At 47.5% G+C, this 27,477-nt stretch overlaps 1 protein-coding gene across 2 annotated transcripts in view; it reads left to right on the top strand.

Moving 5' to 3' along the window:
- The window catches only part of adgrl1a (adhesion G protein-coupled receptor L1a), a 95,683-nt gene that overhangs the window by 44,785 nt on the left and 23,421 nt on the right, over nt 1–27,477 (top strand). Inside the window, exons 3-8 of one of the 2 annotated variants that reach the window (XM_034594265.1) lie at nt 8,738–8,951; nt 10,153–10,262; nt 16,600–16,614; nt 24,644–24,851; nt 25,075–25,339; nt 26,759–27,086. In XM_034594265.1, coding sequence (XP_034450156.1) covers nt 8,738–8,951; nt 10,153–10,262; nt 16,600–16,614; nt 24,644–24,851; nt 25,075–25,339; nt 26,759–27,086 — 1,140 coding nt within the window. The remainder of the gene's footprint in view (nt 1–8,737; nt 8,952–10,152; nt 10,263–16,599; nt 16,615–24,643; nt 24,852–25,074; nt 25,340–26,758; nt 27,087–27,477) is intronic. The other variant, XM_034594266.1, reaches the window with a different exon arrangement.

Genomic DNA, 27,477 nt, shown 5'->3' with positions numbered 1-27,477 from the left:
ATGTCTGAATGGGGACTGATCTCAACGCAGTATCCTGGTTTCTAAAATGCAGCGCTGGGTAGTTATTTTTCACGGCAGGCGACATGAAGACTTCACCAGGCCTTTACGAGCCAGGTGCTTTTTTATGACGGAGCTGACAGTTATTTCGGGTCTAAGTGTTGCTCAACCCTCAATTTGAAATTCTGAGTGAAGATCTGAAAAATACTTGACCTGAAACCACATCCAATATTGAATTTTGTAGAGTCCCTCAATACTGTAATATTAAAATGATCATTTCAAAACTGCGACCTACTCACTAATTCATAAGAATTGATTCTCTGACGGGCTTGTAGCAATAATATTTCGAGAGGAGGCAATAAAGCAGTAGGGCTGCTAACCTTGCTATGAACACTTGGCTTCTCAAAGTGGAATAATTCACTGAGCAGCATATTATATTGCTTAATATGTGTTTTGTAAAGTTGACACTTGCAGCAGATGTGTTGCCACAAGTATAGCAGAGAGAAAGATATCTTGTGTTTAACTTTAATGTATAAATTTAGAAATATACAGACAAATAAACAAACAATAGACCAAAACCACCAGAACCATCTGGTTGTGCACGTGCTTTAATCGACAAGTAAACAGTCTCATTTTGTCTAAAAATGACCTTTGAATATGTTTTACTGTGTTTTTCTCTGCCAAGATGAAATCTACAGCCTTCGCTGACACTAATTGCTAATCCAGTGGCTTGTGAATATTGCTGCATATCATCTGGATTTTGCAATAAAGAACCCCTGTAAACCCCTTAATCCCATGTGTCTCTCTCCCTCTTGTGCATTTTCAAGCCTTTGTAGCATCCCTATCTTTGTAGCAGCAACCTGCGCCTCACTGCTCTCACGACACCTTCGATTTTCATCCAATCTCTACGGCTTTCTCTCCACTGACAACTCAGCTATTACTCTGTGTCGTGATGTGGACACAAAGCCCCCTTTCTATTGACCCCCTCTTTCTGCTGCGTTGTCCTTGCTGCCACCATCCCCGCCATGTTTTCCACCTTCTTCGTCTTCCCCCTTAACCTTCCTCCCTGCCCTGCTTTGTTTCCCTTCCCTTGCCCCTTGCCTGCTCTCTTCTCTTAACAGTGCTTATCTCTTGTCGTTGTCGCTTCCTTCCTTTCCCTTCTTTGGCCACTTTCTGTTTTTCTCCTGTTTGTTGCCATCCTCGTTCGGTCCCTGGTGCTGGGGGATGCTGTGTCTTCAAAGCCCTTGGCTGAGAGCAGTAGATCACAGAGAGGACTGGGGTGAGTGAAAGGTTAATGGATGGCCTTTGAACATATATTGGGAGTCGGGGGTGGGGCGGGAGTTGGAGGGATAGGCCAGGGGCGGAGTGGCGGTGTGTTCTTTCAAACCCCTCTTTGAAGATGAGGCACGTGTCTGTGCGTGTATACAAGCCCTGTGCGTTTTTTGTTTATTCATTTGTTCACAGTGTTTGTGTGTGTGTGTCACCATTTTGTTTGTGTTTGCTTGTAGTTGCATGCGACAGTGCGTTAGTGTGTGTACATTGATTTGTGTACTGCAAACATGCCCCTACGTAAAGGATTGGGGACTGTGTTCCTGTTTGTGCAGTTGTGTGATAGCTGCCCCTTTTCTCTCAGGACGTAGCTGCGTAACTTTGAGGCTCTTTAGCCGTGAAGGACTGTGTGTGTGTGTGTGCGCGTGTGTGCGTGCGTGCGTGTTTGTGTTTGTGTTTGTGTTCGTATGCATCCAGCACATCATGTGGGCATTTGCTTCCTTGTGTATTTTGTGGACTGCAGATTGATAATTACCAGCAGAAGCTTACGGCCGGCAGCCAAGGGCAGAGAGAGAGTAGAGTGGGGGGGGGGGGGGAGAGAGATGGATGAGTGGAGAAGCTGCTAAAACCGTGAGTCGTAGTAAAGAAGGAGAAACGAGAAAGAGAAGAGGGGGGGAAAACTGGAGGTGAGGGGTCAGGACGAGAGGAGGGGAATGAAGACAAGGAGGGGATGAGGGGAGGGCGATGAGGAAGAGTAGGGAGGGTAAATGAAAGGGTTTCTGGGCAGATGAAATTGATGTGGATCGAGGGATGGTGCGGAGGTGAGAAAGAAGAAAACACAAAGAGTGGCAGAAAACATACAGTGTTCGTCGTGCTGCAAGTAAACAAGATGGCGTGCACGCGGAAGAGGGATTCATCAGCATTTTACAACCAAATCCATTTTTATAGATTTAATGCGAAGGTACAGGAGCATCATGCAGTACATATACTTGCAAACGTATTGATCAGCTCATAAACATGCACAGTAAATACACACAGACGCACCGTCCACCCCGTCCAAACCTTTGGCTCAGCGTATAAGGAGGTTAATTAAGTGTCTAATGCTGCAGCAGGGCTGGGCTTTGACACTCATCTTCCCTAACACGTCTCTGGGTGTGACTTGCAGATGTACACACACAAATACACACGCACGCAAACACACACACATACGCGCCTTTCTGACATCACGCCTTACATGGTACTCACCCAGCCCCACCACCCCACTTTATCTCTCACTCTCCCTCCTTTTTCTTATCACTTTCTTCTCTCCAGTCTCTCGCCATCGTTCTCACTTTCCTGTCTCTGTTTCTCTGCCTGCGCTGCGTTCTCCTCCTCATCCCCGTGGCTCTTTCCCTGCAGCACCTGCAGTTTTACTCTACCACAGTGTTTGTATGAATCTAGGTCTGACTCACTGTCTGCCGGCCTCCCTCGTGTGATGCGTGCTGGAAACGGAGAACAGAACAGGAACCGAGCTGTGTTGGGCCTGTAGCACAGCTCCCCTCCCTGGGGAGACCGAGGATATTTTACACTGGGTGAATCTTCTGCTTTTAGGCAGGTTGAGTTTTGGGCTCTGCTGTGCCCCACCCTTGTTGCATCGAGGCACTTTTATTGCATAATTAGGCGCCACGGCCAGCAGTGAAGTGGTTTGACAGTATGAGCACGTCTGGGCTCGCCTCCCGCCTCAAGTTTGTGTATGTGTGTGTTGCTCAGCTACTCAGTGGCTTTTCATCCGCCTGTCTTTATCTGCTATGCCTGCTAGTCTCCCCTACCACCACCATACAACAGACTTTGTCAACACACACACTGAGTTCTCAAGGTTGAGAATGGAAGAGGGTTAGGGCTCGCTTGTGAACGCCTGCAAGAATTTTGGTATGTGCGTCATTGCAAATGCGTGAGTATGTGTTGCATGAGGGTGTGTGTGTGTGTATCCCGCTTCCAGTGGGGGCACTTTTAATTCTCTTCTGAATGATGTAATGTTATGGGCTGTGCTGTAATTCAGTTCAGTTAGAGGACTTGGCCGCTGAGGAGAGAGGATGTCTGTGTTGAGCCACATCACAACAATAGGAGGTCCTCTCCCACAAATCCGTCTGCCTTGCTCCCTTTATGTCGGTGACCTTGTGCATCCACAAAGAATGGTCGTCGTGTTCCTCTTCTGCCAGCATCTAGTTTGATTGTTTCTTTCTTTCTTTCTATTTTTACCCGGTCTCCTTCGATTTCTCCATCCCTGTGTGTGAGCTTCACTCGGCTCCATCGCAGCGGATGTGTGTCATTTCGGCGCTGCTTTGTGTGCCGACCATATAGCAGAGCTGGTGACTTCCCATACAGTCGCTCCTCATCTCGTCTCCTCTGCCTCCTTCCTCTGACAGGCTGAGGAGTCAGAGGAGATGAGATAGCATTCTAGCTTTGAGGCCAGCATTTCCCACTCCTACTCACCTATCTTTTTGGGGACCCGTCAGAAACATAGTGCATTCCTTAACGACTTAATCACTGAAACCCTTAAGCCCCTTTCCTTCTTTCTGTTCTCTACCCTTTTCCCTTTCCTACAATTTTTGTATGCAAAAGCTCAGTTTTCAAACTAAAACAATCTTTAGACTCCAAATGTACAGTCGGCTCCTGCTTCTCAGACTCAACCAAAATAGTAAAACAAGCCCACACACACAAACACACACAGTCCCACAGGCTCACACAGCCCCATCCCTTGCACCCTCATGTTAGGCCTTTAGGTTTGTCTCAGGATGTCACTTTGTCACAACTCCTCAGCTTGAAGGCTGCCTGGATGTGACAGCTCTGGCCACATCGCCTCTGCTTGTCTGTCGTGACAGGCCATGCTCCAGCGAGTCATTACGCTAACTCAGAGTGCTAAGTGACTCGCTAAGTTACAGCACTAAGCTGATAAAGTACTGGAGAAATTGGTTGTGGATGATTCTGTGCGAGAGCGGGATTCCCATCACCGAGACCTCTCCGTTCTGTCCAATGACCGTAAAATGACTTGTTCTCCTTTTCCAGCTTTACTAAGGACGTAACCTGAAACTCACGAGTGTCAGCTCTCATAGCTGAATTTGAGGGCATATTGTATGCAGATGTATGCGGGATGCTCTTGATATTCCGCTGCTATCTCCGGGTTAAAAGAGGATACTTCTCTATTTGCCTTAGTGCCATTTAAAGTTCATTTTAAGGACAATAGTATAACAAGAATCCTGCCTCATCAGCAGCGTTCGCAGTTTCTCAACTACCAATTCTGCTCGATGAAAATGTTCCCTGTGCTTCGGTGCTATGCTAATAGCATTAGGAGATGACTGCTGGAACAGACAGAGGGGCTAAGAGGGGCTGATCACATTTGTGCCCCCGAAAGAAGTCAGCCAGCTAACAAGTCAGCCTTGGGGCCACAGCGCTCCAAAAGTATAATCTCCTATTGTGACTGAGCTGCAAAGTCAGTGTCACAGTCTCTGGCTCCCTGCAAGGCCGAACCTTCTCACTCAATTATTTCTGAGAAAACACACTGTAGAGCATCAGCCAAGGTCAAATCGTCTGAAACGTTGAAATGGAGCTTTTATGTTTGAAAGCACATTTCCGATGATGGAACGTTGTATGGTAACGTTTCATTGAAGAGACAAATCTTTGTCTATACGTGCAGTGAACTTTTCATCTGCACTTTGGTACGAGAAAAAAAAGGTTTTCTGTTAATGTTTCGTTAAAGTGTTGGTCACGACCTTTGGATGCAGGTCGTGTTTCCTCAACCCCAAACAACACTGGATCGTGGCAAACAGATCTGTGTACATGTGTGTGGGCGCGACAGAGAGAATAGATGTAGAGACATTAATACTCAATAATACTAGAGAAAGAACGAGTGTGTGCAAAGACTTGCATGGCTCTTACAAAATTATGCTCTTGTCAGAAGGTCCAAGCAGCTATCCACCCTCAGGCTTTAATTACTGTGTGAGAATAATGAGTCAAATCCAATCAGTCCTCTCTCTTGCTCTTAATTTGTATGGAGTTTCTATTATGAAGCCAACTGCTTCAGACCCTCTGACCAGCTGCCCCGGAGTGACACCATACCCCGGTCTGGTGTGGGTTTGTCTGTCTGCTGTGTGTGTCTTTGTCTGTGTCTGTGGGAGAGAGAGAGAGATTGCTGTCTCGTGCACAGCACCACATCCATGCAAATCACTTTGTGTAATTATTGTATTGGCTTATATCATTATCGGTATGTGGGACAATTGGTAACCATTTCTTGTGGCTGACAGATATTAACACAGTTTTAGAAACCACAGGCGATGAGTCATAGTTTCACCGTGAGGGATCAGTGCACCTATACATATGGCTACTGCTGAGAAATACACTTTTTCATCCAGCTATTACGAGTCTGACAGGCACGGCAAATAGCCACGTGCAACTGTGTGTGTGTGTGTGTGTGTGCACGCCTGCAAGTGTATTTGTTGGCTAAAGAGACCCTGAAACCTTAATGGATTCCTGCAGAGTGAAGGACAATCATAGCCCATGGTCAGTCCAAGCTTATCCTCTGCTCATCTCATCTCAGCTCAGAGCTAGCCACAGCTCCAGCTAGGCCTCAGGCCATCTGGCTGACACACAACCATGCACACAGCACAAACAACAGACACAGACACACACTCCTTCACACACACATAGACACTGAATCCCTGAAGTTAAGTTCCACGCTGGTTTGTGAATGCGCCATTCAAAGAAAAACACAGTGTAAATCGGTATGTAAGTTGCATCCTGCTGAACTCACAGGAGTGAATTCCACTTTTACCTGGAACTTGCCATACACTGCGAGTGTGGGCGTACAATATGCTACAATATGGCGGAAGCAGAGATTTGCAGTGGTGCCAGAAATAGACAAGTTATCATGGTTGCTGCTACCAATGAAGTGCACTGGCTCAATAATGGCTAAAAATATACCGTAACAGCCGGGCCAGAAAAAGAAACATCTGAAAAACGATAATGGATTTGTGCTTTTGATCACATTCAGTGTAAATTTGGACTTACCAGGTTTACATCATGGAGATTCAATACACACATTATAGTTGGATTTAGCCCTTTCCTCCAGAGCTCCTCTGTTTTGATGAACATTTGCTCACTTGGACTAAAGTAATGATCATATACCAAACATTAGCAGAGGCAACAAACTGAAATTATCCACACAAACCTAAGTAAAAGCAATAAAAGGTCCATTATTGATCAAAATAAAGCAGAAATCATCAGTATTTATTCACTGCTGCCAAAACAAGCTCGTCTTAATTTAACCCACAGCCCCAAAAATGTAATCAGCTGCTCTTTGGGCTGTTTCACCCAAAAGCTGAACTTCTCCATTATCACTATTTGCATTAGTGCTCAAATGGATCTGAATAGCCGGAAACATTAACTATCTAATGTGTGTTAGAAGTGTAAAGACAAACGTGTGATCCGCCCCCTCTGATGTGGGCTAATGTTCCTGTTGTGCTGGTCCACAGTGTGAGAAAGAGTGCGATCGCTCCTGGTGGCCCCCTTCAGTTTCACTCTCCTCTTGGCTCACTGTGTGGCTCTAATCGCTGGCCAGCTGTACGCCGCTGTGTACTTACACCGTAGGGTAGTTAAGAGAACAAGCCCACACACTGACACTACGTATTGTAATCCCACTGTGACACCAGTGCTCTGTGTGAATACACACATGCAAGGGAGTGTGTGCTTGACTGTGAATGTGCACACTCGTCTGCCCAGGACTTCCGCGTATGTGCTAATTTGCTCGTGTGGATTTTTTTTTGCATTAGTGCGGGGACTTGTTTGTCTTGCCTCGCCTGCTGTTTGCATCTCTGTGTGCTTTAATTAGTATGCGCTTTTGCATCGAGGCCTTTGTGATTTGGCACTGCCACTGCATGCTGGCGAGGCATAAAAGATTTGAAGTCTGTCCGCGCTGGTCATTCAGCCTTAATGGCGTTAGTTACACAACTGAACTCAAGTCCCCGCCTCATAAATGGGTGGCATTTAGAAATATGAGCTAGTCCGATGGCAGTGAATCATGTAGCGCATCGCTGCAGAGCATGTCTGGGATGACTGACATTGACATTGACCCAGATGGGCACTCCTCCTGAATGGACAGCAGCTGAAACCTAAGCAGCGCTAGCTCAGAGTCAGGAAGGGAAAACAGCCCTGCTCTGTGGGTTTCAGCGGTGGGGAAGAGGGACTGACTCAGTGCCCTTGTCTGCTGCTGAAGCCGTCTGGCGCAGGGGGCAAATTCTCTGTAGTGGGAGCCTCGGTTTATAAAGAAAGATCTTCCAAATTCCAGCCTGCTTGAGGAGAAGTAGCACTGTTCTGATTAGATCTGACAGGGTGCCTATTATCAGCCTAATATATGCCATGTCCTCTCCAATGAAAATGCAGAGGAAAAGTGCTTCTTCAGGACAGTGGACAGTTCCACACCTGCCAGTCTCCAACACTTCAAGGTTTTTTTTGCCCAAAAGAAGTTTTGTCAGTTCAGGACCATGGACAGCAGCTCTCACAGTTGCTGGCAGGCGCCTCGGCTCAGAGAGACACTGGTTGTCCTTCAAATCCACATTCAGCTTCTCTGCCAGATCACTCACTCTCCACTGCTATTCTGTCTCTGCCTCTACCTGGGCTGTGAAGGAATTTGGCAGCCATTTTGTTATTTCTGTGTGTGCGTGTGTGTCTGACGCCGACTGTAGAGACAGTTGGAAATGTATGCAGATATGGAGAGAGCTGGAGAGACGGCGAGTGTCTCTCTCAGCGCCTCTTCTTAGCCCTCTTTCATGCCTCTCAGCCTGGCTCAGCGATTAACCCTGAGTACCCTGCTGTCTCTGCTGACCCTTCTCCACAAAGAGCCCTGCTGCTGGCCACAGCAGTACTTTGACATGCCTCTCAGATGGCTGATTAACAGCAGTGGGTGTGCAAATGGTGTTCGCTCCTGAGGTGAAGGTGTACACAGACATTTATTCTCTTATTTTTAATTTGCCTTTTCTAATATTACCTTCTGACTCCTAAGGTGCTGATGCTTTGAGGTAAAACAGACTGAAAAATGCTCTGGAAGACGGTTCCTCTCTGGTGTGGGGATGGCGGTGATAAGTTGCTGCCTGGCTGTGTGTAGGAGTTTGTTTGAAACTATCAGTTTGTTTCACAAGTGGTGCAATATCTCCCTCAAATCCTTCATGCCAATATGTGATCTGTGATGATCCCGTGTGAAAACTGAATTGCCAGGCTGTGCATCAACAGAGCTGGAATATTACCACTGGGCGAAGGCGAGTGGATAACAGCTAATTTGTGTTTTACATGAGGACAATAGGAACCACTCGCATTCCGCCTGCTCTTGTCAAATACTACACATCATATTTACAATGTGGTTGAGTAATAAAGTGCCTCCTAAAAGTATTAAGGTTCATTGAATTATCAATAACTTTGCCTCCCCTCCTTCTTTCCACTCCAGGACTGAGCCGGTCAATGATGCCCTTCGGCTTGATGCGTCGAGAGCTGGCGTGCGAAGGCTACCCGATCGAGCTGCGCTGCCCTGGAAGTGATGTCATCATGATTGAGACGGCCAACTACGGCCGCACCGATGACAAGATCTGTGACGCAGACCCCTTCCAGATGGAGAACGTGCAGTGCTACCTGCCAGACGCCTTCAAGATAATGTCACAGAGGTAACTATCGATCTGTTTGGACCTTGTGTGTGTTTGTGTGTTTGTGGAGAGCCGGTGCCTGTTATTGGCCGAGGAAACGAGATACTCTTTCACAACATAATTCGTCCAGAATATCCTGCTTTTTCTTTCTGATGTGTGACATTTTGTGCGGAATACTAAAGTCTGCATCATTATTCTGTGCAGAACACAACAACATCTTGGTGCACGGTGGTGTGTTCGGTTTGCGTGTACGTGCAGCGTCTGTGTGTGTGTGTGTGTGTGTGTGTGTGTGTGTGTGTGCGAGAGTAAGGGTATGTTTTGGATTGTTGCAGGAGTATTTGTATGGCTTCCTTCAGCCACTCACTATGTTTGTGCTCAGCATCTGCTTCCTCTGAGCTCAGATCAATGGAAGCCCTCTCTCAGCTATCCATCACGCACGTAATGGAGGCACAGGGTGCTAGCTTGAGGAGAGAGCAAGGGAGGGAGGAAGGGGGGGGGGAAGGAGAGAATTGAGGAGGTAAAAGAAGGAAGGAGACTGTTAGAAATGATGAGATGATAGAGTGAGTGCAGCAGAGATTTGAGATATGAGGAGAGGGAGAGGCAGCACAGGGAAGAAATGCTAAAAGCTGGATAGAGGAGGATTATGTGATGAGAATAAGAGAGTGTGTGTGTGCGGTTGTGTCCTTTCTTCTGTGTGTGTGTGCCTGTGTTTGTGTGTTTCCCAGAGTGTGCAAACGTGAGAAGGCATGCGGCGATGCGGTTTAGATGTAGGTATTATGTGCATATGAATGTTTTCCCTGTGAGTGAGGTGTAGAATATTTGCCTTACCCCCCCCCCCTCGTCCTTCCCTGTTCTCTCACCTCTAATTGCTCCCACTCACAATCCCCCAAGAGAGGAGGCTCTTACGTCACTCGCCCTCTCCCGGCCTCTTCCCTCCCTCCCTTACTTCTCTCTATCCTTCATCCTACTTCTTTTCCACCTCCCTCCCTCCCTGTCTGTTTCCCACCTCCCCTTGGGTGCAGCTGTCACATGATCTAGTCTAGTGTGAAATTACTCCCTTCCCTACCGTTCTCTTCGTCTTTCAGAGCCTGGAGATGTTGTTTTTTTTGTACCCACTCCTCTGTTTCTTTCATACAATGGCACTTGTTCTTTTTTTTTATCACTTACTTCCTTCCTTCTCTCTGTTTTCTCCCTTCCTCTCCCCATCTGTCTCCTCTTGCAGGTGTAATAACCGCACTCAGTGTGTGGTGGTAGCAGGGTCGGACGTGTTCCCGGACCCTTGCCCAGGGACCTACAAGTACCTGGAGATCCAGTATGAGTGTGTCCCTTACAGTGAGTACCGAGAACCCCGTCACTCCCTCACATCTCCCCACCCCCCTCACCCCATTCACCACCCCTCCCATCCCTCCCTTTACCCCCACCTGAACTTCTTGCCTTCGGTCTTCAAACCCCAAAAAACCCACAACAAATGACGTCCATACAATCACTTGCTCTCTCTGGCTTCTTTCTGCAAAAGCAAAACAAAAACAAGACACACAGTCATCCTCGGCCACTCTCTGTCTCTCTCTTCTTTCTCTCTTGTACACTTACACTGCTCAGAGACACACACATGCACACGCTCACACAGAGCGCTAAACCTTTTTTCTTCATCGACAGAGCGACGCACCAGACGCTGAGAGGGATTTTCACATGGGGGAAGGTGCTCTGATAAGGACTTCACACACACCCACTGCAAACGTGGGGTCAGCCCTTATTGGTGATCACTGCAGTGTAACACACACCGCCCCACACTTACACACCGACTGACCCAGGGGCATGCCTCCACCTTTATCTGGTTCCAAACACCTTTGCTGTCCCTCTGATTTCCAATAAAAATTAAAATTGGGCGCAGTGAGACCGGGAGGCAGGGGACATTGTGTGTGCGCCACACCTCACAATAGGAATGTTCACACAAACAGCAAAAGGCTTATTTTAGACCACATGACCTGGAGCACCTGCACATTTTAATGTCCCCATGGTAACGTCTGACTTCCTCATGGCACTGCTCAGAGCTGCGTGGAGGTGTGACATATACACACGACTGCGCACACACAAACACACACACACAGGGGGGCACACGGTTGCTCTCTCTGACTCTTGTGTGTACACACAAAGAAAAGAGCACACTCACACAGGCAAAGGAGCAGACACAGCAAGGATTATATGGTGATGTGTTGATCCTCGCTCATGTGAAAATCTCAGCTCAGCCTCCCCTCCTCCCTCTCATGTATTATAACTCTCAGCATTGATCCCCTCACCGTGCAGGAGCACTTGGTTGGAAAGGAGGGGCAGTGGTGCTCCCCTCCACCAGGAGGAGGCAGAACTGGGTTGCAGGAAGGGGCATATGAGGGTGTTTAGGGTTGTGGGGGACTGGGGGATGGGGGTCTTCTTGGGGTGCTGGAGCTGTTTAGTTTAGAGTTATGGGAGTATGGGGTGATTCTCTCTGCTTTTTCCTCAGGAGCAGATGTGGCGAGCCACGGGGTCGAGTCCACGCCAAGCCGCTAACCTCCTTTGCTCACTTCCTCTTCCTCTTCATCCCTTCTCTCGGAGGTCTCTTACTCATCCTCCCTCTGTTTATTATCTAACAGTCAATATCACCTCTTTTCATCCATCTTAACTCCTCTTTTTCTCTCTCCTGCCTTTCTCTCTCTCTCACTTCCCGTCTGTACTCCGAGGTCTTTAATCTTCATGCGTTGCCCTGTTTCTCTCATTATTCTTCTATTTTTACTCTGTCCATCAATCTGCCACATCTTATCATTCTGTTGTGTCTCCTCTGCTGTCTCTGTTGTTTTTTTTCTTTTCCAGATGCGGCGAATATTCAAACATCCAGCCGTTCTGCTCTGCTGTGGACGCTCAGAGAAACTCAGGGACTTCAGAGCACCTCTTTCAGTCCTCGCCCTTCCTCTGCTCAGTGGTTCTGTGCGCTCAGTTTACCTTTTGAGAGACTGTGTGGAGTCAGGTTGCAGCCGCAGTCACAGATAAGAAGTTAGCTGGGTATCGTGCCTTTGCGGCTTATTCTTTGGTGTGAATCCTTTCTTCACAGCCCTCCAAGTGGCAACAAGTATTCTTCTCGAGTGTCCTCTTCCTCTGTTAACCTGCCTTTCAGTCAACGTTAGCTGCGGTCACACTTCCCCTCTCCTGTAGAGTATTTCTGTTTGTTAATCCTTTCCTACTCCTGTGCTGTAGCTCGGTGTCCTATAATATCCATGGGGGGGGGGGGGTCAAGGTGGCATCGCTTAGTTTTTCCTGTCGTCTTCTCCTCATGCATTCTAACCTTGTCTTTTTCCGTCTGACTGCACGAGGGAGCTTGTTCTCTCTCCACAAGGCAATCAGAAGGGATGATTAAATAGCTGCTGACTTGCATTTTTCCTCCCCGCGTGAAAAAAAAAGGAGGAAAAAAAAAAACTTTGTTGATTGCGTCTGAAGTATGGACCGGCTTAGAAAATTGGAAGCTGATCCCCCTATGATGAAAAGTCCCACCTGTCTGAAGTGACAAAGAAGAGCCAATTACCCCTGTCCTCTGCCACCCTCCTCCACTGGAGAAGCCCGATTACGCTACACTCATCGCACACGCTCGCGCGCACAGAGCGATAGAAACAAGTGTTGCGCGCACGCGTACGCACACAACCCACTCCGCGGCTGCTCTAAATGTTTGTGCTCGTCTGACAACTAAATATGACCTGACACATTCAGACTCAGCCTGCAACTGTTCATCCCCAAACCTAGACACAGTCTCACCGCACGCCACTCAACTCGGCCACTTTTAATTACCAGGAGAGGGGGGCGCATCGCTCTCTTCAGTTCTGCCTCAGCAGAGATTTGTCAAGATTAATTGAATTTGCTGCTGCTAATCGCTCTGGTAATGCCCCATCGTTCACGTCTGGCTGGGAACGCTGGGCACGCTGGCATCATCCGAGGCCGCCGCGCGTTTGTCGTCTCTTGTCTCCACAAAAGGGGGGGGAACAAAAGAAAGCAGATCTGTAAAGGTTGTTGTGTCATAGCAGCTGAGGTGGTGTGGCAGCCATGTTGATGGTTGTGTGTGATGTTTACATCTGAGGGGGGGGGTCCTCTATGTGCGTGTCACACAGATGCCATGTTACCAGTCACCTGAAACAGCGAGGTGACAGCTGGAGCCGAGCTGACACACAACACACACACACACAAGCCTCCTGTCAGCTGAGCTCAGACAAGGGTCCAGAATGTGCGTGTGTTGCAGCGCGTGGGATCGCCTTGGCAAAATTCAACATCCGCCAACAAGTCAAATCATATCTCATTGAGCCAAAAAGCCCTGCGAGGCCTCCGCGCCACATAGCATTGTTTTTGCCAGCCGGAACAGAGCAAGACAAAACGGCTCAACTGAACTCGCATTTCACACTGTCACAGTCTGTTTTAGGCTGCTGGATTCCATTAAGACATCACAGATCCGTGCACACAGCAGCAGCATGTACTTCATGCAGAGGAGAGCCAACACTGCAGTTTGAACACAGATATACGCCAAGAACCCTACCTGTCCACCCTCCCCCTTCAGGACACCGTGCTACATCATTATTGATCCTTAATGCTACTCGCTGGGGCCATCCCTGTTAGCCATGCCAGAGCCATTAGACCTAGTGTTGAGCCCCTGCTATTTCATCAGCTGTGATTTATCTTGTTAATATGCACAGTGCAGGTAGCTGGAGACCTGGCTTTAAAAGTGCAGGCTCAGGTCGCACACTAGAGATTCTACAGATCCTCTTAGGTATCTGCATATTCTCTTCTTTTACCCTCGTTTTTTTTTTTTTCCGAATCTGCCACTGTTTCACTTTATGAAATGGATTCTTCCTCACAAATGTATTCGGCACTGCTTATTCATTACAAGACATCGCTTTTTGGACACAAAGCCGCTGGAAATTATAGTTGACTTGTCGGGAAGAGTTTGTCAGTAGAAGGAATAATGGCATTGTAATATGACAAGTTTTCAAGGGAGGAGAGGAAACACTTTGATGTAGCTGAAAATGAAATTCTATTAATATGTATAGGGGCACCATTAGACGTCGGGCTCATAAATGTTTGGTGAATGAGAAGCAGGCGGCTTTGCTCAGGCCGTGGAAAGGAATGACTCCACCGTGAAAAATGTGAAGTGAGAGAAAGAGAAAACAGAGCAGGGGGGGAGGAGAGGACGGAAGAAGATGGAGAGGACGCGCTATCTCTCAGTGGCGCGAAAGAGACAGAGGAGGCAAAGTTGTCCTGCAGTGCTCCAACCGTGTGTGTGTGTGTGTGTGTGTGTGTGTGTGTGTGTGTGTGTGTGTGTTTCTAGCTGTACTCATTAGTGTGGGAGTAATTGATAGGGTTGTAGAGAGCGCTGAGCAGTGATTAAGGGGAGAGAGGGCAGTGGCTTATTTCTCAAAAGGGCCCTGAAAGAGAAATGCTGAATGAATCAGACAAACAGCCAAGGTGGCCTTAAACTAACCCCCTGTTTCACTGTGATGACACTTTGATGAGTTTCTGTCTCTCCTCTCTCTATGTGTGTGTGTTTTGTGTGATGATGCTGTGTGTGTCTGTGCTCAGCGTTTATTTTTCAGGACAACCCAAAGCATAAGAAAGGGAGTCAACGGAGGTCGTCCACCTCCCCTGTTTCTCTCCTTTCCTGCAGCACCGAAGAAGTTTTCTCTCTCTCTTTCTCTCTCTCTCACTGTTCACCACTTCATGCTGCTTACATACTCACTGGTCCATTTACAGCATCACATTTAGCAGACCCCTCTTTGATGAATGTAGTCTCCGACTTGCGTGAAGTGGACGAGCTCCACCGTCAAATTCCTCCGTGAAGAAAAACAAAACCTCAATGCGTTCAAGCTCGGCTGAATTTCTGGTCTTCCCATGCACCCCCTGCAGTTGTTGCAGCGAGGATGAAAGCTCTGGATGCTCTCTGGCCACTCTCTCCCTCCCCTAACCTTGGAGCTAATGATTGCACTCGCGGTTGGTGGCGGGGATGTAATGCTTTCTTGCCCCCTGCCCCAGCTTCACAGGCCTCGCTTTCATAGCTTTGCCATGTTTACCCCTCTAGGCTGAAAATGGCCGCCATTCCCCCGGTCTTCGTGGAGGTTGTTTGTCCTTTTTGATCTTGGCATTAGATGATAAATGATCAGTGTGGCTGTTGATACTAATGCTGCCTCTGCTGTACCGCTGCCAAGATGCAAGGCCATCCTCCACACGGACTACTGCTGCTGTCGCTCCCTTTTTTCTTTTTATTTTACACGCTTTTTCTCTCTTTACTGCTCTCTCTCCCTATCTGTATTTCTCTCTCTCTCTCTCACCTTTTTTCTTTCTTTATGGGCAACGCAACGAGGTGTCGTGACTATTTCACAGGGCTCCCCGGGGGACATCAGACTTCCCGCAACACATACTCCACAATCACGCTCGTAGCAGGGATCCACCAGCCAAGTGCCTTTTGACACGTCTCGTCCCGAGAGACATGACAATCCACTCGCACACCACTTGCGCCTCTAAAAACTCAGGAGGAAAGGCGTGTGCCAGTGCCTGCGATTGGAAAAGGCGGAGCTGAGATCCCTTCTCGCTCCTCCTCGAGTCCCCAGCTGCCCGTGGACCTCCCCAGACTCCGCAGCTCTAGCAGGCACCGAACGGCGTCATTGATGTCGAGGGAGCCGCGCCTTACCTGCTCGTGTCAGCCGAGGCCTCGTTGTGACACAACACACCAACCTATTGATTTGTGTGTGATGAGCCCAGTTGTAGACTACCCCCCCGCCCTCCATGTCTCCCGGTTACTCTGTGTGTTTATGAGGCGTTCCACTCTGTCAAGCCCTCCCCTTCCCCTGTTGTTTGTTCTCTCGTCTTTGATGAGCCCGCCTCAGTCAGGCAAGCCAGCAGCTACCCATTGATTGGACGGTCGATGGGTTGAGTGTTTTCGCTGGCTTCTATAGCGAGCGTCCTGACTCTGTAAATTGAGCAACGCCAAAAGCGCCGCTGTCTTTAGATCGAGGGACCGCTCTAATGTCAACAGAGACCGTACCAGGAGTGAGAGGGGTACAACGATCCCTCTAAAGACAACCAGCCAAAGATAGAGACATCCTCATCGCCACCTTTCCATTTACCATCCCCCATCTCCTCCTCCACCTTTCCCACTCTCTGTCTCTCTCCACAGCTGAAGAGGACACAGCACAACAATATTCCTCCTCGGTTTCTTCCTCCAACAGGTTCCTGCGGCTGCACTTTTGGCTCACGGGAGATTGGGAGGGATGGGGGAAAGGATGTGGCAATATGAGGGGTGGAGGTGGGGTCGAGAGTGTGTGGTTGGGGGTGGATTGTGTTGTTTGGGGGATTATTGATAACGCTGAAATGAAATGGAAATGGATTTAAACCCAGGTCAGGCCATTTTCCCCTCCTCATTTTCCATCTGAGCCATCCTTTCTCTGAGTAGCCAACCATAACACAGACAGATAACTTGCTTAAAAAAAACGAGAGAAAGAGAAAGGACAGCGTTTTATTTAATCTCAATTTTCTCTTTTTTCCTGCACCTGTTTTTCTTTCATTCCCTTTACTTTCCCTCTCTCGCTCTCTCTCTCTCTCTCTTTCTCACTGTCTTTCTCTTTATCTTTCTATCTCCTTCTTTCTCCTTTTTCCGATGCTTGAATAGAAGTGGATCAAAAAGGTAAAGACCACAATGACATACAACCACAGCTCGCCCCTTCCCTCCTCCTTCTCCTCCTCCCTCCCTTGTCTCCCTTCCTCCCCCATATCCCCTCCTAACCAGCACCTTGTGTAGTGTCATGTTTGATGTTGATATACCCTCCCTTTTCTTTCTCGATCTCTAATCGCCTCCTCTGCCCTTATCTTTCTATCTCTCTTTGACTTATAACCAAAACCTCTAAAATCCTTCTAGATCTCCTCCTTGTTCTGATGACACAGCCTGACCTGCACGCACGCACACACATACACACCACACACACAAACACTTGCACAGACACACAAAAGGCATCATGGAGGTCAGTCAAGTATCTATGAGAGATAACGAGAAATTAACATCATTCTTTTCCCGTGTGAAGTAGCACATCTCAGCCCAAAAGCACAGACACCATATCATCTCATGGATAGCAAATTTTCTTTTTTTTTTCTCCATCCATTTCAAAACCCCATCTCTTCTTCACACCGTTGCCTCACACACCTAACAATTACATCTCCCTTTACATCCCTTCAGAGTTGTTCCACTCATTTATAAATTGCGATTTATTTCTCCCCAGATCTAAAAAAACTAAATCCTTCATCTATCTCTCTTTACATCACTCAGCTGCTCCTTCTCTCCATCTTGTGTCTCCTCCGCTCCCGTTTTAGTTTCTCGGGACTGATTCAGAGTTTCTTGTTGCTGTATCCCTCAAAGCAGAAGCACTGTGTCGAGATATAACAAAGTACTGGCCAAAGTTGCTCTCGGATCATTTTTACAGAATCCCATTTCCAGGTGCTTCGGTGTCCTCCTCTCATTCTGTCTCTTTTTCAATGAATCCCACTTTCATTTAACTCTAGCTGTCCCCTTACCTATCTCTGCTTTTTGTTACTCATCCTCCTTTTCTCTTCTTCTCTTCCTCTTGCCTCTCTCTGATTGGTTTATCTCTCAGATCACAACTGGCCATCACAAGCAGCCGCAGGCTCTTTTTGAGCATCTTTTACTCTTTTCTCTCTCCTCGTCCCTTCTCCTTTACTCCCCCTTCTCTCTCGATTGTCGATGCCACCGCTCTATTTTCTTTATTCCACATGCACTGTAAACTTGTGCCCCCCCCCCCCCCCCCCCCCCCCCCCCCCCCCCCCCCCCCCCCCCCCCCCCCCCCCCCCCCCCCCCCACCCCCCCCCCCCCCCCCCCCCCCCCACCCCCCCCCCACCCCCCCCCCCCCCCCCCCCCCCCCCCCCCCCCCCACCCCCCCCCCCCCCCCCCCCCCCTACCCATGCACATCAGTCAGTCCCTCCCCAGTCCCTCATGTGTTTGGTGAGGCAGCGGAGGGGGAGGAGAGGATAGGCGCCCCGGCTCCTTGTAAGGACCTCTCCAATGCTGCAGGGCCCCGCCACAAGCACTCCATAAGAGCGCCAATCAGCGTGGCCTGGCACCTCAATCACAAGTTTCTTAAAGAGCAGAGACAGACCTGACCCATATCAGAGGTCAAGCTGGGAGTCATAGCTATTAATGCTAGCTTCCCAATGAGCCTTAACTCCCCCTCTCAGGTCCCCGCCCTCCTCCAACTCCCTTCGACTCCCCGACTCACATCTGTCTCAACCTCGGCCATTTCCCCGTCCAGTCCCGTGGCTGGATCCATACATTGGAGGAATTAACTCTTATGGAGGTGGCCATCAAATTGGTTTATGGGCCTCTTTGTCTGTTGTCATGTCCATGGCGTTTCTTTGACATCGATCATTGTGTCACATTTTTCTCCCACCGCAAGCCTCCATTTTAGTTCGCTCTCCCCGCTTGCGGTGGAATAGGAATGAAACAAACAAAACCCTCCTCCTCATCCTCCCTCCTCCTGCTTCCACCTCACCCAACTGGTTATACTTATTTACTACTCCTCCTCCCACTAACACTAAAATGAGCACCCCTTACCTGTGTCTGCACCCCTGCCCTTACCCACTGTGATCCATCCCTTCACTGCTCTTAAACACACTTCACTCTCTGTTAATGGTTAACGCTCCAGACTTGTGCTTTGACCATCAAATGAATCCTCTCTGATTGATCAGCTGATTGACAGATTGGGATGACGTGCATCGCGCGGTGATGACGGTCACAATGTTCAGATCCTGTGCAATGAATGTCCAACACTGTCAGCCTACCTACCTACCTACCTACTGTCAGGCTATTTTAAGACCATCTCAGCGTCAGCCACCTCTCCTCCTCCCCATGACTCTCCGTTTCTATTCTCACCCTTTTTCGTTGACAGTCGAGGGGAGTAGAAAACCCACATCACCACAATAGTTCCTTTTATCACTGCTGACTGAGTGTCCGCCATGTCTTTCTCACCCCCGGTTTGTTTGCTTCTGAAGGGAAAGAGGCAAGAAAGGGAAGCAGCAGTAGACTACTGTGCACGTTCCTGGTGTTTTTAAAGGAGGGCACGGTGCAAGGACAAAACCATTACTCACACAAACTGCTCTCCACCTGTGATTTGGGAAAGTGAGAAGGAATGAGCGAGAAGCCGCTGCATCGTGTGACAGGAAAACACAAAGAATGGCCGCTAATGGGGGGGAGAGAGAGAGATCGGTCGCTATAGAGACGATGAGTCAGGCAGCATCGCCTCATTAGGAATGACCCACCACACACAAGCACAGTCATGTGACCGAGGCGGCACAGATAGACGCCCTATTCAGTGGCTCGGGGAGATAGAGAAAAGTGGTGGGGATTGACTGTACACGCAGAAGTCATTGCATTTTTAGAGCCAAAGCACAGAGAGGTGAGCGAAGCAGGTGGCCATGAATACAAAACACGGGAGCTGGTTTCAGGGCCGTGATGGAGGGACGGCACCTCGGGGGAGATGGGAGGAGGCAGGGTGGTGGCAGGCTAAGCTAAGACAGTCAGTGTGGTATGACCCCCTGCCATCTATTGTATCGACAGCCTGTAGCCTCTGCAGCCATGTCCAGACCAACTTTCCTGTCACTCAATGTCAGCTTCACTCCAAGGCAGATAAGACTTTGCTTTTGGCCTCAGTGAAGGGTTTTCTCTGGGGTGAATGTTTGGGTTGATAAAGGCGCCGGTTTGACACCTGCCTCTTCCACTGTCTGGCCAGTCTGTGTGCATTGTCTGAGCGCTTGTGTGTATCCTAAGGGTGTATGTCTGTATGTATATGTCTGTGCACAGCTCTTTGTACTGTATTGTATTTTTTACTCCCAGGACTTGACCCCCTCGTAGTCTAAAAGGAAACGGAAACACAATGGGAGCCCCTCCCTTCTCCCTCCGTCTTTCTCTCTTCGTCTCTCTGTCACTATATGTCCCTCCTCAGCAGATTAACTCACTCCTAATTCTCATTTCACAGGAAATAACCTATTTACTCTGACTCCGCTCCTCTCTCTCTTCTTGTTTGCACATAGAACCCGCTCACATCCTCCTCCACGCTTTCTTCTCTTTTTCTGCCTCTCTTACTCTCTGAGCCACACACACACACACACAAACACAAACACGCACACATGCAAGACACATAAATGGGCTTCTGAATGCACATCAGCATACCATCAAGAGACTCACTGCACACTTAAAGGCCATTAACTGTCCAGCATGGACGTAGGAGTACCATGTCACGCTCCTTTCTGCCCCCTGCTGCCTGCATGCTGCACCTGCCAGTAACAGGTGTGGGATTCAATTAGAGCAGCATGCTCTCAGCAGTCAGTCCTGTGAACAGGCCATGACTGCGGACTGGGCAATGACTTGGGCCAGCAGAGCTCTCAGATCCCTGTAGTTAAGAAAAAAAAAAAAGACACAACACAAACAACACAAAGACAGCACTTTAGAAACAGCTGCCAACGTTTGGCAGGGGGTATTTAGATCATCAAAGTCGAACATTAACCGTCACCAGGATGCTGTCACATCAAACATGAGAACACCATGGATTATAGGAGACAACCGAAATGAAAAAGTCTAAATTTAGCCTAAAGCTGTCAGCGCTCACTTTTAATTGCGTTACCAGTCGATCACAAATTGCTGCTCGACACTTATGGGAGATATTTACTGTCAATTCTGGGAAAGTTCTGGCACTTTCATCATTTTGTACTGCAGCCTCGTATTGACAAGTAGCAGCTGACCTGTGCCGAGAAAAGGGATTACGGAGATAAATAGCCAATTATTACAGCCGTATTTCCTCGTATGTGTGGCAGTAATTGGCATGCTGGAGTATGATAGCTACAGCCTGGGTTTTAATCCCCGATAAGGTAAATTTCATTAGCCATCTGGCTAGTTTGTAGGGTAAGGAAGTGTCTGTGCTGCTTAGCGACTTCACTCGGATGATCATGACTACAAGATTTCCATCCGCACCCAAATAGGAATTAATCTATTAATCTAACAATCTGACATAATCCCAGATGGCTCTTACTCCAGCTAACCTGCTCTTGCCAGACTTGGATAATGCCTAATCTCAAGATTTACGCCTAATGCTTAATGCCTAATTCCTAATACCTCATTCATACTGTGGTCATAATAGCCTATTGTACCATACAGACTCCACTGCTATAGGGTTTGGCTGCTCTGGCTCCCCGCTGCTACAATCACCCCTCACAGTTAGAGGGGAGAGAGAGAGAGGGAGGCCGAGCGAAGGAAAGGCAGAGAGATGCTGGTAAACAGGAAGGCAGTCGGGAAGACTGGGGAGCGCAGGTCAAAGTTAATGAAGCCCCTAGGCAGGGTTTGCAGGGTGTGAAGCGTGGCCACTGTTTCTGTTTGCCGTTTGTGTGTGTGTGTGTGTGTGTGTGTGTGTGTGTGTGTGTGTCCTCACGGCCTGTGTGGGCAGCCTGGAGGCCTTTGATGAGCCCCTTTGACACCGGGCCCACCCAGCGACCAGTTCATTAAATAAACCAAGGCTCGCTGATCTGCTGTCGACAGGGTTCACATGGGAGAGGAGGGAACAGAGGAACATGGCGGAGGATGAAAGACTGTTAGTCTACGCCGCGCTGCGGTTTCATTGTGATGATGAGGCCAATAGAGTACAGGCTGCAACCAATTTAGGACAGGCCTGCAAGGTTAGGCCCAATAATGAACAGAGTCACAGTATTTTGGGACGGACACTGTGGAGGACACAGTGTGTTGAGAGAAAATTGTATTGCAGACGACAACTATTTCGGAGTAATGATAGATTGTAGTGCATTCTCTGTCTCTTACCTTTACGTTGTGGTCAGTCTGGATTTAAGGAGATCAGCCTCCAAAAGCTCTTATATCATCGTCTTATTGCAACCTTTAATTAGTGCACGATCGTTATGAATGTCATGGAAGTCCAAATTAATACTAATCACGGTTAAAGCTGGTATCCAATAATAGAACTGCTAATAAAATGTTCATACAGTATTGAATCATAAATCACTAAACCTGTATTTACAGAGGTGAGGATGTGCTCTCTTCCGTTCATAGGTCAAAAGTCATATTGGCTTCGTAGGTCGCACCAGTACAAGTGAATAAAGACGAGCTGATTCATACCATGTCTGCATACTTTGAATTCAACAGCATAACCCGTCTTATATCACCTATATAAATCCATGCAATATAACACCTGCACATAACACTTATATATATATTGCATATACTTAACTAACACTTATATAATATAGCTTTCCTTCAATAACCCTCTTTATGGGAAATTACCTCCACTCCAATGAGCCATACCTCTTACACAAAAGTTCTGATTTGCCTTCAGTAAAACTTGCTGTTGCTTTATAATATAATTATATATTTTTGATAGTATTTTTATCGGATAAATGACCAAAATGCATTACATGTCTGCTATTGTACTGAAATTAAATGAAGATGGGTTGGATGCTAGCGTGCATATTAGTACTGAGTAATTTGGTGCTGTCCTTCAGTTGTGAATGACTATACATAAAGTATCAAAGGAGTAAATGTACTTTTCTAGTATAGGTCATCACAACCAGAGAGAAGGGCCTTGCATGTTTGTGTTTCTTTGTCCTTTATTCTACCTTGAGGCAGAGTGTTCCTGGCTTTGTTTATGGGTCAGGGACGCTGCATCGCTTTCTGCATGCTGTTTACTTCTCTGTTTACAGTAGCATTGTACTTTTGAGGCGGTGTCCTACTTCTATCGGTTGTTTTTATTTTTCCCCCGCTCCGTAGCTTTTCTGCTCTAATAATACCTCGCCCGTTATGGCCTTTTACTTCAAATATTTTGGAGCACAACTTCCGTTTGCTTGCGATGCGCTCACGCTGCGTCTGGATTGATAGAGATGTCGTGTGATTGCGGTGAGATGCAGAATTGGCACGTTGTTAGTCTAGAAATTGTTCGGCTGTATGAAAATGCTGCATTTAACATTGCTCTGAACATTATTCCGCATATTTCAGTCACCCACGTTCATATTTGCAAAGCAAACACCTCAGGCGTCCCTGCTTTCGAGTAAGCATTTCGGTTCAACAATGGAGCCTGACAAGCCTCCTCCTTGTGAAGAGTCTGTATCCAGAGTGTTTGTTTATGACTGAGCGTGATTAGATTCCTATTTGGCTGTCAGTCGCAATCCCTGTCGGACCCCCGCAGAAAGAACAGGCTAATTCCTAAGTGGCCCGGCGCTACTGATCACCCGCCACTATCAACAACAGCACGACAGGAGCAATAAGACGAAGCTGTATTTTCAAAAATCCTCAAGTAACTCCAGCCATCTCTATTTGGATTCTCCTCCCGCCCCAGACTCCATGCAATATTCAAGACAGTTTGAGTCTAGACTGATCCATCACTCTAACAGTCGCAGTGTGCCAGTGTATGTATTACGCATGTTGGCGTGTGCATGTGTGTCCTCGTACAGTACGTATGTGTGTCTGTCGGTGCATCCGTGTGTGTTGTATGTCATCTGTGTCCAAAGGCCCCTGCAGCGTCCAATTAGTTCAGATATGCGTTCATTCATGGGGTGACCAGCAGGTGCCTGGTTCTGTCGCAACCCCACGCCAGAGAGCCACATAAAGAAATTGGCAGCACAGACGTGGGGACTCCTCAGCTGTTTTTATTCTGTAGTGCCTCCAACTCCCTCGCTCTCGCTCTCTCTCTCTCTCTCTCTCTCTCTCTCTCTCTCTTGCTCTCCGTTGCCGGGTACCCCTGTGATGTCAGAGTGGCGAGGATGCCAGCAGCTCTCCTCATAGATCACCTGGCATGCCCAGTAGTCCCAGGGCACTCAGGCAGGGACACACAGCGTCAAACAGCCAATTTACACTCGTCCCCAGTGGATGACCTCCACCTGCCTAACGCAGACATCCAGTGTGTGGGTGTGCTTGGATACTGTAGTGTGTGTGAGGTGTCTTGTGTAATTTTATCTCTGTCTCGCTGTTGTTTTTTTGTCTGTGTTTGCTGTATGAGTGTGGGTGTATGGAGCCAAGTTACTGTTGCGGCGGACAGGGACGCCTGGCCGACCTCACATCTTTACCCCAGGATGCTTTTTTTCTTGGAGGCATTACTCTTGACTGAGAGACAAATTTGAGTCCTAATAAAACAAGCTCCACAATTATTGTTGAACCACCCAGCAGCATAGCAGAGAGGCAGAGCCCTTTGAAATAAAAAATGCACAATCAAATAAAAAGTAGGCCAAGATGAATTAGATTAGAAACCACATTTAAGCCGTGGCGGCAGCCAGAAATCTCCCATTTATCATATCCGGACGCTTTCCCGACCACAATGCTGATGTTCTACAAATGAGCTTTTATATGTTCCTTCACTTTAAATCTGATAATGTACCTCACTTCACTCCCCCCTCCTCCCCACTGTCCAATTCTTTCCCTACTCTTTGTTCCCTTTTCAATTCCTAACTTACTCCTATCTACTCACATCTTCTTTCTGTCCCCTCCTCGTCCCTCTCCTGTTCTGTCTCCCATGGTCTTTGGCCTTTTCCTATTTCTTTTTCTCCCTCCCCTGCCGTTCCCATGATATGTTTAATTTTTACAATGCTTTGTTTTGATTTTCTATATCTTCCTTTTCCCCCCTTCTCCTCCTCTCTGCGCCAACAACCCTCCTCTGCTCCAGTCTTTGTGTGCCCGGGGACGCTGCTGCGGGTGCAGGCCGCCAGCTCCCTGCAGGAGGCAGAGCACCAGGCAGGGGCGTGGTGCAAGGACCCGCTGCAGTCTGGGGACCGTCTGTACGTCATGCCCTGGACCCCCTATCGCACCGACATGCTGTATGAGTATGCCTCATGGGAAGACTTCAAACAGAACCGAGCCACCACCACCTACAAGTGAGGGCGCCTCCCACTGTCCCGGATGATCAAATAGCATCTGTTCTTCTGTATTGATTTATTGTCTTTTGAGGTGGATATGGATGGTGATAACAGAATGGTTCCTCTGTGGTGTCAGCTCCCTCACCGTGAGCTCGTCTTGTAGGATTGTGTCGTGCAGAGTAAATAAATTGACTTGTTTTCTAGGAATTTCTCCACCACTCATGTGATTCTCTGTCAACAGGTTGCCCAACAGAGTTGACGGCACAGGGTTTGTGGTGTATGATGGGGCGGTATTTTACAACAAGGAGCGCACACGAAACATAGTCAAGTATGACTTACGGACGCGCATCAAGAGCGGCGAGGCCATTATCACAAACGCCAACTACCATGACACGTCTCCCTACCGCTGGGGAGGGAAGTCGGACATCGACCTAGCTGTGGATGAGAATGGCCTCTGGGTGATCTACGCCACGGAGTCCAACAACGGACGACTTGTGGTCAGCCAGGTGGGCGAGCAGCGCTGCACAGACGGGGGATGAGATGTGGATTGTAAATGCAGGAGTGGATTAAGACACAATCTCATTTAACTCGCCAGATGAGAGGTCATATGTCACTCAGGAAAGACTTACTGTTCAGGTCACATAAGTGCACCTTCAAATGAGATACACAGATCGTTGACCAGAAAAAAACGGGTTTGCATAGAAATCGAATTTTAGGCCTTATTTCAAATCCCATAATAATCAAAAAATAATCCTCTCTAGTGAGGAAAATATTTGATTTGTTTTTTAAATGTGATGGAGCGTAGAGGCAACATGACCATTTTCTTTCTGTTAGGTTGCCTTCTTACTTGTACATGTACACATTGTTTTAATTTGGGATCTTAGGTCACAGTACTTCCTCACACAAACTCCAAATGTGAATATTTATATTCTAACACAAGCTGGTTCTTTGTTTCTCAACAAACAAAACTGCAACCGCGTTCCCACTTAAACAGAGTTCGAATTAATGTCTCGTTCCTGGAGACGCATCACATTTATTATCGCTATCTTTGACCTTACAGGGAAATTGTTTTTCAAACTGCACGAGTGAAACTATCCATCTAAAATATCAAAACCCCGCATGAGCGATGAGACTGTAGCATAACGGAGCGACAAAGTAATAAACGAGAAAGTGATCACTTTCATCATTAAGGAATTGTTTGGTTTCTGGGGAGCTTTATTATTTTTCCTATTTACTCGGATAGCGGCAAACATCTGGAGGTCTGTTATGCCTCAACATACAGTTTGAAGGTATATTACACAGATGCAACATCGCGTAACTACAGGGAGAAAAAAAAAATCTCTTCTCCGAAGCTGACGGTTTAATTACTTTTTAAATGTTTTTACAAGTGCTTATAAATCTGTGCTGCTGTAAGCTCGTGTAAACATGAGCAGCATGAGAAATAGTTTGCCGAGTCAGTGCTTTTTTTGAATAATGATATTAGAGACTTTATAGATGCTGAATTTGAACGTATAGTTTTGTTCATCCTGAAATTCATCTCTTTTTTTTGTCACCGTTAATTTATAGTCAGCGTCAAACAATAAAGAACTGGAAATAAAAGAATTTCAATAAATCAAATGTTAATATACATGGCAAACCGAAAATGTTGAAAAACACCCAAAGTGAAATAAATTCCGATCCGGATCCCACACCAAAATGTAATGGATTCTTTCCTGACCTATACCACATGCTTCCACCAAGTTTAGTGGTAATCCATCATGTAGTTTTTGCGTAGTCCTGTGAAATAATATTCAAATGCAGAAGAAAACATAACATCCTTGGCGAAGATAATAAAAACAAAAAAGGGAAATTCCCCCAGAACCCTCCCAGTGTAATCGTTTGTTCTTTAAGCCTCGGCTGAGTTCAGATCTCCTCTTCCTCACCAGGTTAACCCTTACACCCTGCGCTTCGAAGGCACGTGGGAGACCAGCTTCGACAAAAGGATGGCGTCCAACGCCTTCATGGCTTGCGGCGTGCTTTACGCGGTGCGGTCGGTCTACCAGGACGATGACAGTGAAGCGGGCGGTGACCTGGTGATGTACGCCTACAACACTAACCACGGCCGCGAAGAGCCCGTCAACATCGCCTTCCCCAACCCCTATCAGTACATCTCCTCCGTGGACTACAACCCGCGGGACAACCAGCTGTACGTCTGGAACAACTACAATGTGCTGCGCTACCCTCTGGAGTTTGGACCACCAGACCCCACCACAGGTAAGGAGTGGTACTACAGACAGCACACAAACTCAGCGCGTGCACAGGAGTAACTTCTGTTGTTTAACTCTACACAACTGTGAGATGTTTTGCATTTGGAAATTGGTGCAGAAATACAATACACCCCCACAATTCCTTTTTGAGATGTAGGCTCAAGTGTTAAGCTAAGGTCAAGCTGGAGTCACCAATAATGTTTAAATATGTGATATTTAACAATTGTTCATTGATATTCATAAAAAGTAATAGATACAGTTTATATATTTTCTTGACTTGTGTTCTTACATTATTCAAAATGTTTCCAACAATGTTCAAACTCAGAGAAATCCATTATCGATTCTTTAATGTCAGACAAGTTGGTATTAACATATTATTTTAACATTGATTTATTCCT

The sequence above is a fragment of the Hippoglossus hippoglossus genome, chromosome 8 (genome assembly GCF_009819705.1).
Source record: "Hippoglossus hippoglossus isolate fHipHip1 chromosome 8, fHipHip1.pri, whole genome shotgun sequence".
NCBI classification, from domain to species: Eukaryota; Metazoa; Chordata; class Actinopteri; order Pleuronectiformes; family Pleuronectidae; genus Hippoglossus; species Hippoglossus hippoglossus.
Note: the sequence above shows the minus strand (reverse complement) of the source record. Positions and strands in the feature narration are given on the sequence as shown.